Genomic DNA, 15,328 nt, shown 5'->3' on the forward strand with positions numbered 1-15,328 from the left:
GCATTTACTAGCCCAAACGTCATTTCAACTAGCCCCCCCAAATTTTTTTGATGAGCAGAATCGATTTCACAGTTCTTCTGTAAGTTGAATTCCTTAAAATACTTTACTTGCCCGTCGGGCAAGTTAAGAACAGAATTCACTAGCCCGATAGCAAAATCCACTACCCCCGCCCGCCGGCTATCTGACACTACCTTCTTTGCACGCTGCCGTAGACTCGTACAAGATATTTTTACATGAGCATTGTTTTGGCTTCCTAGAGTTAATCTTTCCCTTAAAAGCAAGCTTCCCTATCATACTATTTCGTTTTCTTGAAACAAACGTTTGCTGGAACCAAAGTTCTTATGCGACGAATGTTCCGTTAACCCTTATAATTTATTTTTGCGAAGGTAACAACACTCTTCCTTGAATGAAGACGCATTTCCCTCTTATCAAATTCATAGGCATTGGAGCTTAACCTGATCAAAAACTCTGCATTGTTGTGCATCGTAAATAATTAGTAAAACTATCCTCCTCTCATCTCCAATTCACTTTTAACAAAAAGAAAACGAAAAGCTTCAAAAAAGTGAAACTTGTATATTTGAGGATGTTGATACGTTAACGAAAATTAATGTACAGGTAACCGTAAAAGCCAAAGCATTATAGGAAGGATATTTGAAAACGTACCGAGCGAAAATTGAAGTCTTTTGACCGGTCAGAAAAAGACCAAAAGCCGAAGGCAAAATGAGCCTGAAAATCCTCCTAGAAAAGAAAGAGGAAAGGGGAAATAGAAAGAGCGAAGGGGAAAGAAAGTATGAGAAGAGAAAAAAGCAATGGCTGCACTCCTAGTTTTTTTGCTGACTTTTTTGGATATTTTTTTTTTTAAGAAAAAGACTGTTTGTTTTTAATGTTTTTATCACCGAAAACTAGTTAGCAGTTATTCTTTCTTCTTTCACTTTTCCATGAAAGTAACAAGCACATTTTGTGCATTTTTTGATGGCGTTGAAAACAATTTTGTTGCAATTAGTTTGATTTTGAGCCTCAAAAATGCCTAGATTGACTGGACTATGAACAAAATTCTACAGCACTTAATGATGTCTTCATTACGTTACTATGACAACTTTGTTTTCAATATAATGCCGATCACGAAATAATTTCTTCTTTATTGGATACAGCTGTGATGACCTTTTTCCGTTATCTTTGTTAATCTTGAGTTAATGATCAAACTTGCGTGGTATTGATCCAGAAAAATTCAGTCTAGGCCAGGCACCTTAAAAGTCAGCATTAAGCACACAATTGTCGTGTCACCTACCCTTGGTTTCACAAAGGTATTGACGACCATGGGAACATGGCGAATCATTCCATTTTCCAGCAGGGGGAAACATGTACGTGCAATCTTCATTTCCTCCATGGTCATTGGGTTCTCTATTACTCCAGTGAGTGTACGTCGTTCTTGATCCATCAACCCACATCCAGCGTGAATTGTCATTGGGATCCCTGTGCAAACCAATCCATACATCTTGCGATATTTTCGACGCGAGTGCTTGTTGTTCGGCTTGTGATGTCAATATGGCAAGCTTAGAACCCATAGCTTCACAGGCAGATTTTGCAGCGTTCCAGTTCGTGCTCCCCGACGAGACTTTATAGCATGAACCTTTTAGACGAATCCAGTTATTAGGACATATCCCTGCAAGATTGAAAAGTCACACGTGCACATGGCGAAGAGTGAATTTACCTTATCACTTCCTTTCACGATGAATTAAACAGATTACAAGTTGCTATGTGTCACTTGAATCACTTGAAGACTCCGGGGGGGGGGGGGGTAGCTATCTATAGGCCAGTAAGCACGCGCCTATCTGAAAAATGTCGAATATAAAACAAAAGTAACATAGAGTAAAAAGGCAATGGGGAGGTCAATAATTTCTTTATTCTGCTGTTCCAATATGGGAAATTCTAATATTCATCTTTTCAGATGATTTGTTCAAACAAAATGCGGTGATTTCCCCGTATGAATCACGCGAAATAGCCTGAACTGCTGCCTGAAGAATACAGTGTTATGCCCAAAAGATATGATTATCGATTAAAAAAGGAAATGTTATCAAATGAAAATGATTAACTACAATCGATTGGGAAGAAACGCTGCATACCGTCGCTCTGGAAAATTTTCTACGCCGCTGGACAGATCTGCATGGATATGGGTCAAAAACTTCCATGGCTAACCTGCCGCCACCCAGCAGGGCACTTTGCCGGGCAAATAGAGACTAAGGCAAATATTCCTTTTAAAAATAACGTTAATGTACTGCCTTTTATTATTCTGACCTCTAAAATTTGCCCGAAAATGAGCCTTGAGATAAACTTTTCTTTTTGCACCTATTGCTTCCTGGTGTGTCGAATTGTGGTTCAGTTATTTGTAGCTAATTTGATAAAATCGTCTTACCTTAAAAGTTACCTCTTAGCGAAAACAATAAAAACCCCGCCAGGAATAGCAATAACCGGTGATAAAAAGCTATAGACGCGAAAACAAAGCACTCAAGCAGAGAGAAACCGTCTACTACAAAGGTACTTGATTAAAAAACTAGGAAAACCCTTACGAATAAAAGCTTCCTTCCTCTCAAAAATAATATCATTATCTTTAAGACTGTATTAAAAAATGTAGCTGGTTTCATCTTGATATTATAAACAACAAGCTTTACTTCCTGTTCTAATGTATCACGTGTATCATGTGACATAAGCATGTCGAGGAAACTTTAGACAACCTTTTGCTTTATAACTATCCGCGCGCGTCTATTTCAATGGAACTGGCTATTTTCAATAAAGCAATAAGAAATAAAATGCTGCATGGGCTTTTCTCGCTTGTTAGAAAAAACCGAAATCTATCACCAAAAAGAATAACCGAAACTATCAGCTTTGCAAGTGCAAAAAAAAAAGCCCAAATATTTAGTTCTTATTAACCGAGTGGGGGGTCTGTATGGGAGAATCTTGACCGAGGTCGCCAGTACAGACCTCACTGCGTTCGGTCTGCACCAGCGACCGAGGTCAAGAGTCTCCCATACAGACCGACCTAGCTCGGTTAATAAGATGTTTATTATATGGCCAAACAAGAAAGCAAAGGAACAAAAACATAAATAATTTTGTTTGCTTCCCTGGGCAGGCTCAAGCATTTAGCTGGCTTTCTTCTGTCACTGGTCCCCAGTCCAAACGGGACAAAAATAACTGTTCAAAGTCCAGCTTTGTACAAACCTCGTCAATGAATGAAGACAAAATTTTTCATACAGGCTCAATGAAAAAGCTTGTGGTTGAAACAACAATTTATGAAAAGTGACCAAAAGTGCAACTGCAATGTAAGTAATGCCTGATTGTGCCTCGATCGCTCAGCGATCAGTTCTCATTCAGCTTTGCGAGGCCTCAAGATTCAAAATGTTTACTGCAAATGAACAAAAGACGTCACCAGTGGCAAACCGTTGAACCACAACAGAAACATAAACATTAAATCCAATTAGTCGCTGGCCAATACCTTCGTATGTATCTGTTTTTATAAAACTTACTTGGGGTCTTACACTGAGCTGTCTGGCCATTTGAATTGGTCCATTATTCTCACTTGATTTGGTCCCATATAGGAACAAAAGGAGTACTCATTCCATCTTAAAACAATTTTTTCTATATGGAGTCCTCTAAAGCAAATACCGTGGGGACAGAAAAAAATTCTCCTTCCTTACGTATATACGGCTCGTAAGACCTTGCAATTCTTCCAAGAGTGTTCAGGATTACTTTTTTTCCACAAAATGGAAAGGATGGAATAAACCATCCATTACTACTTGAGTTACGCTATCTAAGGATCAAACCAAAGATACAGGGCCACAAGGTAAAAAATGATACCATATTAAAGGCTCAAGATCCTCAAGAACCATACCCTATCAGGTGGTACTTGCCTATCTAGCCCATCCATGTATGTCTTACCTATCTAGCCCATCCATATATTGCTTGCCACGTGTCACGTGGCAAGCAAACATGGATTTCGGCGACGAATGCCAGGTCATGAATTTTCTGTTGTTAAATGTTGCTTTCGTTATTTAAATATTTTTAAATTTAAACATGATTCATATCTTTTTGGTGATATGTTACAAGAAGTTTCATGTCTTTCATAAAAGCGATTCTAGTTGGTCTCGTGATTAATCAAGGCAGAAAAATTTATAACGGAAGACATGCATGTTTGACCAAAGAAAATATTACGGAGATGTTACTTGCTAGCATACGTCATCATCTTTGTTTATGAAGTACCATGCATATTTTGGCATTATATTAATGTTGACGAAGTAAGTCGAATCACTGTCAAAAAATTATTACAAATTGCGACAGCTTAGTTTATTACAAAGTGCGATGGACTGTTATTACAAATTGCGACAGCTTTTTTATTACAAAGTGCGACACGGTTTATTACAAATTTTGACAGGTATTACAAAGTGCAAAGGATTTATTACCAATTGCGACAGGCATTACAAAAGTGCGATGATTATTACAAATTGCGACAGTACACCATTGTTTGCGAAAGGATTTTTTAACTGCGATTTGATTTGCAATGTTTGAAAATTCTGTAAAGATCAAACTTTTGCTCAAAACCGGAACCACATTGAACTTAAATGGTCTACTTACTGTATTTTAATCTTGGTGAATAGTGGCTTTAGGAATATTAACCTCGCCGCGAATATTCCGCTTCTATTCACCTCGTGTTCAAGAATATTAAAGTGCTTAATTGTTAATTGTCCAATGTGAAGCACGGTACAAAATGTCAGTCAAAGCAGGAAAAGGTGTTTTCCACATGATTCCAGGTCATGTCCTTGAGGAAAATACTCGAAACCTTTCTACGTTATTTTGCTTCCTCTTTCGACAGAAAATATATCCACACGGCCGCTTCTACGGTCGTCTTTGTAGGAACCGGCATATTGTGTTCAACGCTTATCAGGGCCGCAAAGCTACTTGTCCTCTTTCCAGCTGTTCCAACAAAAACGATGGTCCACGTTGTCGCTTAAACAGTATTTCTACCGTTTCTCGTAAAGGATCCGTTTGTGTAGAAGTTTTAACCAGTTTCTATGGTAGGTTCTTCGTTGAAGAAGGACAATTTATCAAGTACACACCCTCCACATCGTCCCTCCACTTAGGCAGCCATTATTTCATTTATTGACCCCGCCTCGCTTTGGCGCGCTGAATCTTCCGGAAGACAACCAGTTTACCGGAAACTGTTTCCGCATGGTCCGCATAGTTCTAGAAATAATTTTTTTGAAATAAAGATATCCCAAAGGCGTGAGTGGGAGACTCCCTCTCTGTCCTATTGTAGCTGTTGCATGTGGCTAAGAGTTTGACCGGTTTCAAACTTTGCGCGTCAACTCCCAACAACAAGCAACAACATGCGACAGGTTATTAAAACGAACGTAACAGCTAACATCCAACAATGTTGGGAAATGTCCGCCAACAATGTTGCGTCCGTTTGCACGGGGCTTTAAAATCAAACTAGACTGGAAGCATTTTTTAAACATTTTTTGTGTTACAAAATTTACGAATGTCTCTGAAAAGAGTTCACACAGGCTACGAAAATAATGTGACTTACCATGACAGGATAGTAATAATAAGTGATCCTATAGCTGCTCCCGGTGCAGTTGTCCCTTTTCGTAAACGGTCACTGCCATTTTTTATTGAGAGTGTTTCTATTCAAAAGAATGAAAATAGCAACGAAAGGTCGAACCCGGACCTCGAACCGGGACCTTTCATATCCCTATCTCTCTTCTTACCACTACACTACCATCTCGACCCGTAAAAAATCCGAAAAATGTAAGTACATAAACTACCAAACTGCTTTTTTCTTAACTGATACATCAGTAACAGGTGACCTTAGCTCTTTCCATAACTTTTTACGCAGGTGAATTGAACTTGGGCATCAACGACGTACTTTCTAAGACTATTTAAAAAACTATTCAAAATATTATTTTTCTTATTGTAACTTAATCCAGGGAATATATTACATCTATCATGACTAAAGGCTTGGTTACAGATGGTTGCATCGGCCGTTAAAAAGGGCAAAGGCCGTTTATGAAAGGGAAATTGTGGCGCCTCCGCTCTGTATGTTGTCGGTCAATTGTACTCTCAGTCTTAGTGTAGTTCTTTGAAATATACCGGGTTCATATTAAAAACTTTTACACATATTCCATACAATAGGTGAGATAAAAACAGGAAACGTAAGGCTTTATGTACGGTCAGTTATTATACCATGACAGCCAATACAAACAGGATAAGAATCCAAATCATGACATTATTATGACTCACAACTTCTAAGTTCATCGAGGACACAACAGGCCGTGACCAAATTTAAACTACATGTAAAGACGAAAAAGACTTCTGTAATCCTCCTGTGGACAAAAAGGACGATAAAGACATCTAAAACAAAAGCTGGCCAAAAACTAACATCGCTGTGTCGTAGCTCTCTTTAACTACGAAATTCCGCAGAGCTTGAGCATTTTTAACCCCGGACGCACAAGAAACTAAATATTCCATTAGCGTATAAAAAGGGTAATAGGTTAGAATCTCTATGGAATTTCAAGCTATTGTAAAAGTTTTTTGATGTTAAATGCCATATAGTGAATAGTGAACGGATGAGTTCTACAGGGTGATATAATATAACCTTCAAATGATGACATCCATCGAGCATTATTTTTGCGTATTCTTCCATTCGTTCCGTTCATTTTTAATTTAGTAATTCGGCTTTTTCGTTCACGCATCGGCTTGAACTCATTGGCTATTTTCTCGAGTTCTATAATTTTAAACAATTAGAGTGTAAAAAGGAAGTCAGTAGACAACTCACGGCTTTTTCCTTTTTCCTCGTGCCAAAATGATCAACAGAAGCATAGCTCCTATGTGCCATTCATGACATACCAAGTACTATTCAGTCTAACAAAACAATTCACGCCGCAACCCTTGACTTTTCAAGAGCATTTGACAAAGTTCCTTATTGTCATCTTTTGACGAAACTTGATTATTACGGAATTCGTGGCTCACCACTTGACTGGTTCGAATCGTTTCTAACACATGATACCCAATCAGTAGTAATTGAGGGGGCATCATTTGCTCCTGTAGTCACGACATCCGGTGTTCCCCAGCGAACGGTCTTAGGACTGTTACTGTTCTTAATGTATATAAATGATTTACCTAATGGTCTTAACTCTACCGTTAGACTTTGTGCAGATGATGCATTGTCATATGGAGCAATCTGTTTTGATGAAGATTCAGCTGATCCTCAGAATGATCTTTGTAGATCAGAAGCTTGGTAACAAAAGAAGAAGATGGAATTCAATCCTTCAAAGTGTAAGATCTTGTGCTCTACAACCAAAGAGATCTACCAAAGCGGGAATACGTATTCTGTGGAGAATTTTAGAAGAAGTGGATTCTCACCCTTATCTTAGCCTGCGTAGCAAGCGTTTCCGTTTGGTTTCTGAGCAAGGAAAAACAGAGGAACGGGATTCTCGGTTTTGGCCGCGCGAGAAATGAAACAAGAGCCAAAAAATGAAAGTGGGGGAAGGTAGGGGGGAAGGAAGGAAACGCTTGCAGACAAGCCCCTCGATTTTGAAAACCTGCGTTCGCCAGCGAACGCAGCGCCTGATTGGCTCGGCTAGTCGAACAATGTTGACATGTGTCGATCAAAGTTTTGTTTCATACTGAAAGGACGGTATGGTACGTGACACGTATATTAATTTTCAGTGGTTGTTGTTTATTCTGGTCGGCTCTAATGCAAGAACATTTTCTTTGACCTCTTTTTAAACGTAAGACTCTTCTTGCGACTAAATAAGGGTTTCAGGTCGTTTAATTTATTCTCCAAAGTACCTCCTGGACCTGAATAACTAAAAGCGATTTTCTTTTGTCCGCGAATGCGATGGTTTCTTGCAATGTGTCATGCTGGGCCCAGCTTGTAAGTGTGTTTTTGAGGGATGTTGAATTCTCTCAGATGGTGATTTACAGACTGTTCTGTTAGACGGATTAAAAAGACAAATGTCCAAAGCCTGTATTGATCGTTCAGATTCATTGATATTTCAACATAAACGCCGTCCACGTGTTACAAAATACAAAAAAATATATTTTGGGTTCACATACGCGTCCTCTGAAGTTCATTTTCGCTGCACTGAAAGCCAAACATTTTATTGGTCAATTATGACAGCTGATGACAGCATCAAATGTCGGTGCGCGAACTCAGGCATGACAGGCCAAGTGGGCGGTTTTCAAAATCCCGGGGTTTGTCTGCAAGTGTTTCCTTCCTTTCTTTCCCACCCCCTCCCCGCTCTTTTACTTACGCCATTTTTCACGCGGTCTTTGACTTTCGTTCCTCGTTGCGCTTGCTCCTCAACCGCACGGAAACGCTTGCTTCACAGGCTACCCTTATCTGGAAGTAGCGCTTGATAACAAAATGAGGTGGTCCCAACATATCGAGCTAATCTCATCTAGGGCAAATAATGTCTTAAGACTTATTAAACGCGATCTGTGGAACTGTCCAAAGTCAGTGAAAGAAACCGCGTACACGACACTTGTGAGACCAAAGCTCCAGTATGCCCGCCTGTTATGCAAGGGACCCACACTACTAGGAGAAAAGCCGCTGTAGAAAGGGGACAATGAAAAACAGCTCGCTTTGTCACGGGAAATTACGATCGAACAGCGAGCGTGACGGGAATGCTGCAAGATTTAAGTGGGAGACACTTAAAACAATAAGAAGATATGCAAGGCTGTCCGTTATGTATAAGATGTGCTATGGTTTCCTAGATAGGAAATGGGAACACTATTTGATTCCAAACAGAGAAAGGAGAACACCAGGAAGCCATGATTTTAAGTTTATTGTACCGAAAGGACACAAGGATACTTTTAGATTATCTTTCTCTCCCAGGCCCTGGTTGTTCGAACTCTGGATAGCGCTATCCACCGGATAAATCACTATCCAGTGGATAACACAATTGGTTTTCGTAATAATTGTCCACTGCGTAGCTATTTATCCGGTTGATAGCGCTGATGTTCAACTTTTGGACAAGTGGGGCCAGGACAATAAGTGAACAGAACGAACTCCCGAAAGAAACGGTTACCAGTCAATCTCTCTCTATTTTTAAAAGTAAACTCTTTCAGGTTATCTTTTTTATTAGCGGTTTGCATTAGTTTTATTTCTACTTTTAGCTTTTATTATTATCTTGTATTTTTTAGTGTTTTAGAGTTGGCGTGATGTCCCCTGGATGTTGCCCACAAAACAATGTTTACACTTAGATTTAGATATGCTGTTTGTCCCAATGATTTATTAGTTATGGGAGTCCATCACACTTTTTTAGATAAGAAGATATTTTAATTTTAAGAATATCAATGCTAAATTTAAAGAATATGATAAGAATAAACCCAAGGCTGAGATTTTGAAAGGGATATTATTTTGTGCAATGAAAATCTGCAGTGGAAATACAATGCAACTATATGTTTTTGACTTATTCGTAACATTGTTATTATTTTTGTTTTTTTTTGTTCTTTATGACAACACTAGACTCCAAAACGAAAAAAATGCTTTAACTGCAATTTATACCCCCAAAAGAATCTAAAAGGGGAAAGTCGAAAGATATAATTTAAGAACGTTGTAAGAATATTTTCAGCCTAAAATCTGCAGAAAATAATGAATATTCAGCCAGGGCCGGAAAAATGAATGAATGAATGAATGAATGAATGAATGAATGAATGAATGAATGAATGAATGAATGAATGAATGAATGAATGAATGAATGAATGAATGAATGAATGAATGAATGAATGAATGAATGAATTAATTAATTAATTAATTAATTAATTAATGAAGGTTCGTGGATGAGAGGACAACAGACGTGCCCTCTTTACAATTCAAAGTAGACAGACTGTAAATTATAGTAGTTGCTAAAAAAATATATCAACGTGTCCAAACTGTTCATCAGTAGGATGCCTAAAATGCGTGCAATTCCACAATTGGTTTCGGCTCCATTAAATCCTATACCAATTGCAGAGCATTTTACAATTTTTCTTTACAATACATTTTCAACATGTGACCAGTAAGCTTGGACGTCAGCATCCAAAGGCGCCTCTGGCAACCGCTCTCAGTCCATTTATGAGCTTACCGTACCCACCCACCTCATGATGTGAATGATTTGACCTGTGAAGGTTGACCACACCACCGGGGACTACGTCCCCTACTCTTTTCGAACAGTAGTGTGGGTTCTTTTACGTCCCACAAGAACAACATTCTTATATTAAAAAAAGAGTGTAAATGGCCGAATTTATACTTAGACAGATTATCTGTCTATAACTCGTCTCAAGTATAAATTCGGCCAATGTATACAAAGTACTAGGAGTCCGTCGGGACTGCATCACAAGAATGACCATTAATCATCTGTCACTGCCCAAACAGGCGTACTATTTCATTTTCTGGGTTATAGTCTTGATATACTCCTTAGCACTCTTTTTCTGGAAATATAGTTAAAGTAATGCATTTAAATGTAGTCTTGAAAGCAAATTTGTTTCAAAAACAAAGAAAAACCTGCTAAAATTTTTCTATCAAATAGCTTTCAACCTCCTAACGCTATTTTGGTTTTATTCCTAAACTATAATAGAAATACCTCAAATTGTTGTAAAAATAGTTTTTCAATCGTTTAAATAGTTTTAAACTATTCTCAAAAAGTTTTAAAAAACAGTTGATTTAGTGCGGGTAAACCAATGTGCAACACTGAGCAGATTAATCATTTTATAAAGAATATTACTTTCTTGAGAAAGTCGCTAAATCGTTTTTGACCTTAACGAATGCTTGCACTACAATACGTTTGCATTGAGCAAGATTTATTTACAAACAGGAACTCTCCAAGCAACGTCATGCCACCACTCTCCAAACCATAAAACAAAATCAAGTTGAGCACATCGAGTGTTGAAATGCATGAAATTAGCGCCCAGACCTCACCTGGTTAGTCACAAATTCACTTATTTCACATAGACCATATGCACGCACGCCTATGGGCAGAGTGCTCAATGGAAGGATAAGAGCGTTGAGTTCTAGTCGATCTGATATCAACGTAAGATCCGACTTGGCATTTTATTACTTATTAGTTTCTTACCGCACAGTATGTGCGGCATTCAGATAAAATTGCCAAATGAAATGTTCGTCATAACATACGCATATAGTGCACACGCGCGCGCAGAATTTGAATCAGAAACTATTAAGTGACAACAGAAGATGTTCAGCTACTAAGAAGCAATTTTCGCGCGTGCCTGTAGGAAGTTACAAGCTCATTTCGCTAGCTGAGGCTCGCCAGATCGGGTCTACAAATGATAAAATATTATTATTACGCGCTACAAAAAATTTTCTTTAGGAACACGGTTAAGACCAGTTATAGTTGCATGCAAATCTAACGCAAATAATTAATGGTCGCAATGGCGAAATCCACCCTACGGAAAACAAACGCCACACCATCGAAAGCATGCAACTGCTGTCAACCAACTCATTGCCCTATGGACGGTAATTTCTTAAAATCGTCCGTGGTCTACTAAGAAACAGTGACAGCGGAGGACAACAGACCAGCCGAGACCTATGTAGGCCTTACTGAGAACTCTTTTAAGACCACACACGCGAGCCATAAGTCATCTTTCAGAGACCCAAACAAGAGACTCAGTACATAACTTAGCAGACATGATATCTGGCATTTCAAAGACGCTAAGATATAATTTTATATGACTTGGAAGATTTTAAAGCAAGCAGGGCCTTTCAATCCCGCTTCAACCGCAGTAATTTGTGCCCCTGTGGGAACAAATGCTGGGCCAGACCTAACTGTGGGTGGGTGGCTGTACGCTTTGTCTGTCAAAAGTAAGAGGTAGGGAGGGTAGATTTTGTCACTTTGAACAGAGTTTCAAGTCAAAAAGCACTGCTAAGTCAAGGAACTTTCCCTGTGTGCTAGCCCAGCCAATTCAATGCTCTGACTTATAATCATAATGCTACTTGCAGAGCTTGGGGGGATTAATTGACTAGTCATAAGTGTCATGGGAGGGGAGGGGGAGTTCTTGCTTCTTGGACCTACAATTGGTGACAAAATTGTTCAGACATTGTATTCAAATAGCGTAACGTCAGAGAACAAGACAATCCGCACCCCTCCCCTACCCCCTCCATTCAAAGTTGTTGTTGTTGTTGTTGTTTTTGTTTTGTTTTCTGTAGCTAGCTCGAACATCGGTACATTGCATCGGGGGCGGGGGGCGGGATGGGCGAGGAAAAGCTATATTTCCTCCTTTTGAAGTCAGTAAAACGTAATGAGTGCAGGCGCTTTGTATCAAATTTAGTCAGATATAAGTGCTTATCTGGGTCCGGTGGGTAATTTGATTGCCCGGAAATGCAGTTCCCATTCCCTGGGCTAGCAGATGTTGTTATGTCAGGAGCTTAGAGATTGTGCCTCGGCTAGGGAGATCCTTGCTACTTTCTGCGTGATTTTGCTAAAAGGGGCCTGCTAGGTTTTCGCTTGAACTCGGGCATCGCCTCTGTTCAAGCAAGGGTAGCCGGAAAAAAACAACAACAAAAACAGGAGGCAGGTGTCAGCAGATAGCCCAGGGCTAGACTTAACAATGTCTGAGCTGAATTTCAACTTGAACTCACCTTTGTGCTGAACGATTATTACATCCATTACAGAAAATGCCTTAAAAAACTGATTTGATGACGCAACACAAGTATATCTTCCCGAGTCCTCCCGCTCTCTAAGGTTCCAGATTTTCAAAGTTCCGTCGGCACTGGCACTTGATCTTCCTGCAGGAAGCTTGCCGCCCTCCTTCCTCCACATGATAGTTGGTTGTGGATCTCCAGCGGCCTGACAGGAGACTGTGATATTCTGAACTGTGCTTACGTTAAGCTGTGATGGTGGACTAACTGTAAAATGGGGTAACTCAACAACGTTTAGCTGTGTAACAGCCGAGTCATGTCCTAAGTTATTTGAAGCTTCGCATTTGTATAGACCTGAATCACTTTTGTAAGCATTCATTATTGACAATCGTCCATCTTTCATAACAGTTCTGGCTTGCACCAGGTTTCCGGGAACTTTATACCAAGAGATCTTTGGTGACGGGTAGCCAGTTACGTGACATGCTGGTAAGGTGATGTTCTTACCTTTAACGACATAAGACGGGCCAAACGATAAGGAAGTCTTCGGTTGACCTGTCGATAACAAACAGCTAAAATCAAAGACAGACCAACTTCATACAAAGACTTTAGAAAGTTGTTGTTGTTGTTTGTTGTTTTAAATTTTCGGTCAAAAGCGTTTCTTTTATTACTAAATTTGGGAAGTATACATGGCAGTAATAAAAATAAACGGAACTAGAATATGGAGGGGTGGCTTTAAGTTTAATATGCCGATTCTCCAGTCTTGTTACAGAGGACAGTACAGTCTGCATGAGGAGCCAACAATCATCGCGTCAGCTCCATGTTTTTGTTAAAGGGGCTGTGTCACGGCAGTCCAGTTCATATCAGAGATCCGAGACAAACAAATGTGTCTCCTGAGCGATCAACTTTAAAAAACTGTTAGGCTAAACGGTGTTCAAAAAGCCTAATTTCGATCCGTTTCAGTCTTTTTCAGTTTTGCCCATCCGTGGCATCTGTTGTTTCTGTTATTTTATTTTAACGTTCCTTTAAAGTTTTAAGCGGTTATTTTTATGTTTCTCTTAATTTAACGGGCATTTTTTAATTTCCTAATTTGGCTGAATTTCGTGACACAGCTCCTTTAAGCATCAGCCATAATTTTTTTACGGGGCGCATAAAACATCAAAAGTCACACGTAAAAAGCCATTTCTGTGGAAGAGTCCTAGAAATGAAAGTTCATCTACGCTGAACACTATTTCTAAACAATCAATTTCTGCTTACTTTGTACGGCCAGACTCGCTAGTTTTTCTTCTCTCCCAAAGATATTTCGTGCCTCACACTTGTAATTCCCAGCGTCCTCTAGTCTCACTTCATTAATCTGCAGCAGACCTTCTGATGAGACCTTTGTTCGGTTGCTAGGTAACACGCCGCCTACACGTGACCAAGCCACTTGCGGGACGGGATTTCCCGAAACAGAACACAGTAAAACCGCAGTGTTACTCTCGTTCACTGTCAGGTGAGAAGACGAAACTGTCACTTTTGGAGCAGAAATGGATTCTCCCTGTTCACCTTTCATTCCTGGAATACCCGATGCACCAATATCACCTTTCACTCCTTTTTCTCCTCTTACTCCTGGTGGCCCCATAATTCCTTGTTTTCCACTTATGCCAGGCTGCCCCATCATTCCCTTTTTACCCCTCCTTCCTCGGTCGCCTTTATTACCTTTTGCTCCATCTCTGCCAGGAGGTCCCGGCAGTCCACGCGGGCAAACGTTCCAGGTTCCAGTGTTTTGACATATCTTCTTAAAGCTCGAGGTTACAACATCTTCCAGAATAAGTCTTATTTTCGTAGAATTTTCAAAAGGTTTATTACTGGTGACCTGTCTGGTAAATCTGTGGAGGACCATCTTTCTATTACCTTCCTTCTTCTTAAAATCTTTCATGGTCACATTTCCTAAACGTGTAGGTACATAAGAAAGTATTAGTACGAATGTTTCCTTGACCCTGTAATATTTTATTTCAGAATTTTTGAAACATTGCATAGAGTGCGTTGACGGTTTCCCCAAGGAGTATCAAATTCCACTTTTAATTTAATTAAAAGAGCCAAAATATCACCAGCCAAAGTCCAAAAATGTACCAGATTATTTCTATTCTTTGAATAGTGTTTTGAGCTAGGGCTATTGGCAAACTTTTTAAAGCCAATAATGGTTTAAGACAAAACTACCATAAACAATACATGAAGTCACAGAAGTTTCACAGCAACAAAATTTAGAAAATGTCTCGAAAAGTTAAGGAAGTGAAAGCACTATTGTAAGGAACTAGTCCCGATTCACAGCAATTTCAAGCCCGGTTCCTGAGAGGCTGCTGATCAGCGTTAATCAGGTAGGCTTACAATTTAAATCTATGATTGAATTTGTCTTCTAGTATCACTTTTCCGGGGGGGGAGGGCACTCAACGGAAGTTTGGGTAGAGGTGTGTCGCTGAGGCCTTCAAATCCCGACTCTGTTTGAGACAAAAATTGCTCATTTCGCCACCTGTTTAAGACAGGAGACACTACTTTTTGAACCTGATTTGTTTTGTTTTGCATACAGAATTAAGTAATTTTTCACACTAAAATCGTGTAAATAGATATTTAGGAAAAAAAATTATTGGTATTGCAAATATAGACCGCTCATCGCAGGTCTTCACACTCTTTGAAAGGCTTCCAGTCCTAAAAGACACCCTG

General features: G+C 39.4%; 1 protein-coding gene across 2 annotated transcripts in view; it reads right to left on the reverse strand.

Moving 5' to 3' along the window:
- Positions 1-1,231: 1,231 nt before the first annotated feature.
- Positions 1,232-15,328, reverse strand: part of LOC140945278 (probable oxidoreductase PXDNL) — a 15,229-nt gene continuing 1,132 nt past the window's right edge. Inside the window, exons 2-4 of one of the 2 annotated variants that reach the window (XM_073394328.1) lie at positions 13,886-14,557; positions 12,632-13,183; positions 1,232-1,663 (exon numbers count right to left, since the gene is read on the reverse strand). In XM_073394328.1, coding sequence (XP_073250429.1) covers positions 1,281-1,663; positions 12,632-13,183; positions 13,886-14,557 — 1,607 coding nt within the window. In that variant the 3' untranslated portion in view covers positions 1,232-1,280. Of the gene's footprint in view, positions 1,664-10,293; positions 10,468-12,631; positions 13,184-13,885; positions 14,558-15,328 lie in introns of those variants that run through there. The other variant, XM_073394330.1, reaches the window with a different exon arrangement.

Source organism: Porites lutea, chromosome 1 (genome assembly GCF_958299795.1).
Source record: "Porites lutea chromosome 1, jaPorLute2.1, whole genome shotgun sequence".
Classification (NCBI taxonomy): domain Eukaryota; kingdom Metazoa; phylum Cnidaria; class Anthozoa; order Scleractinia; family Poritidae; genus Porites; species Porites lutea.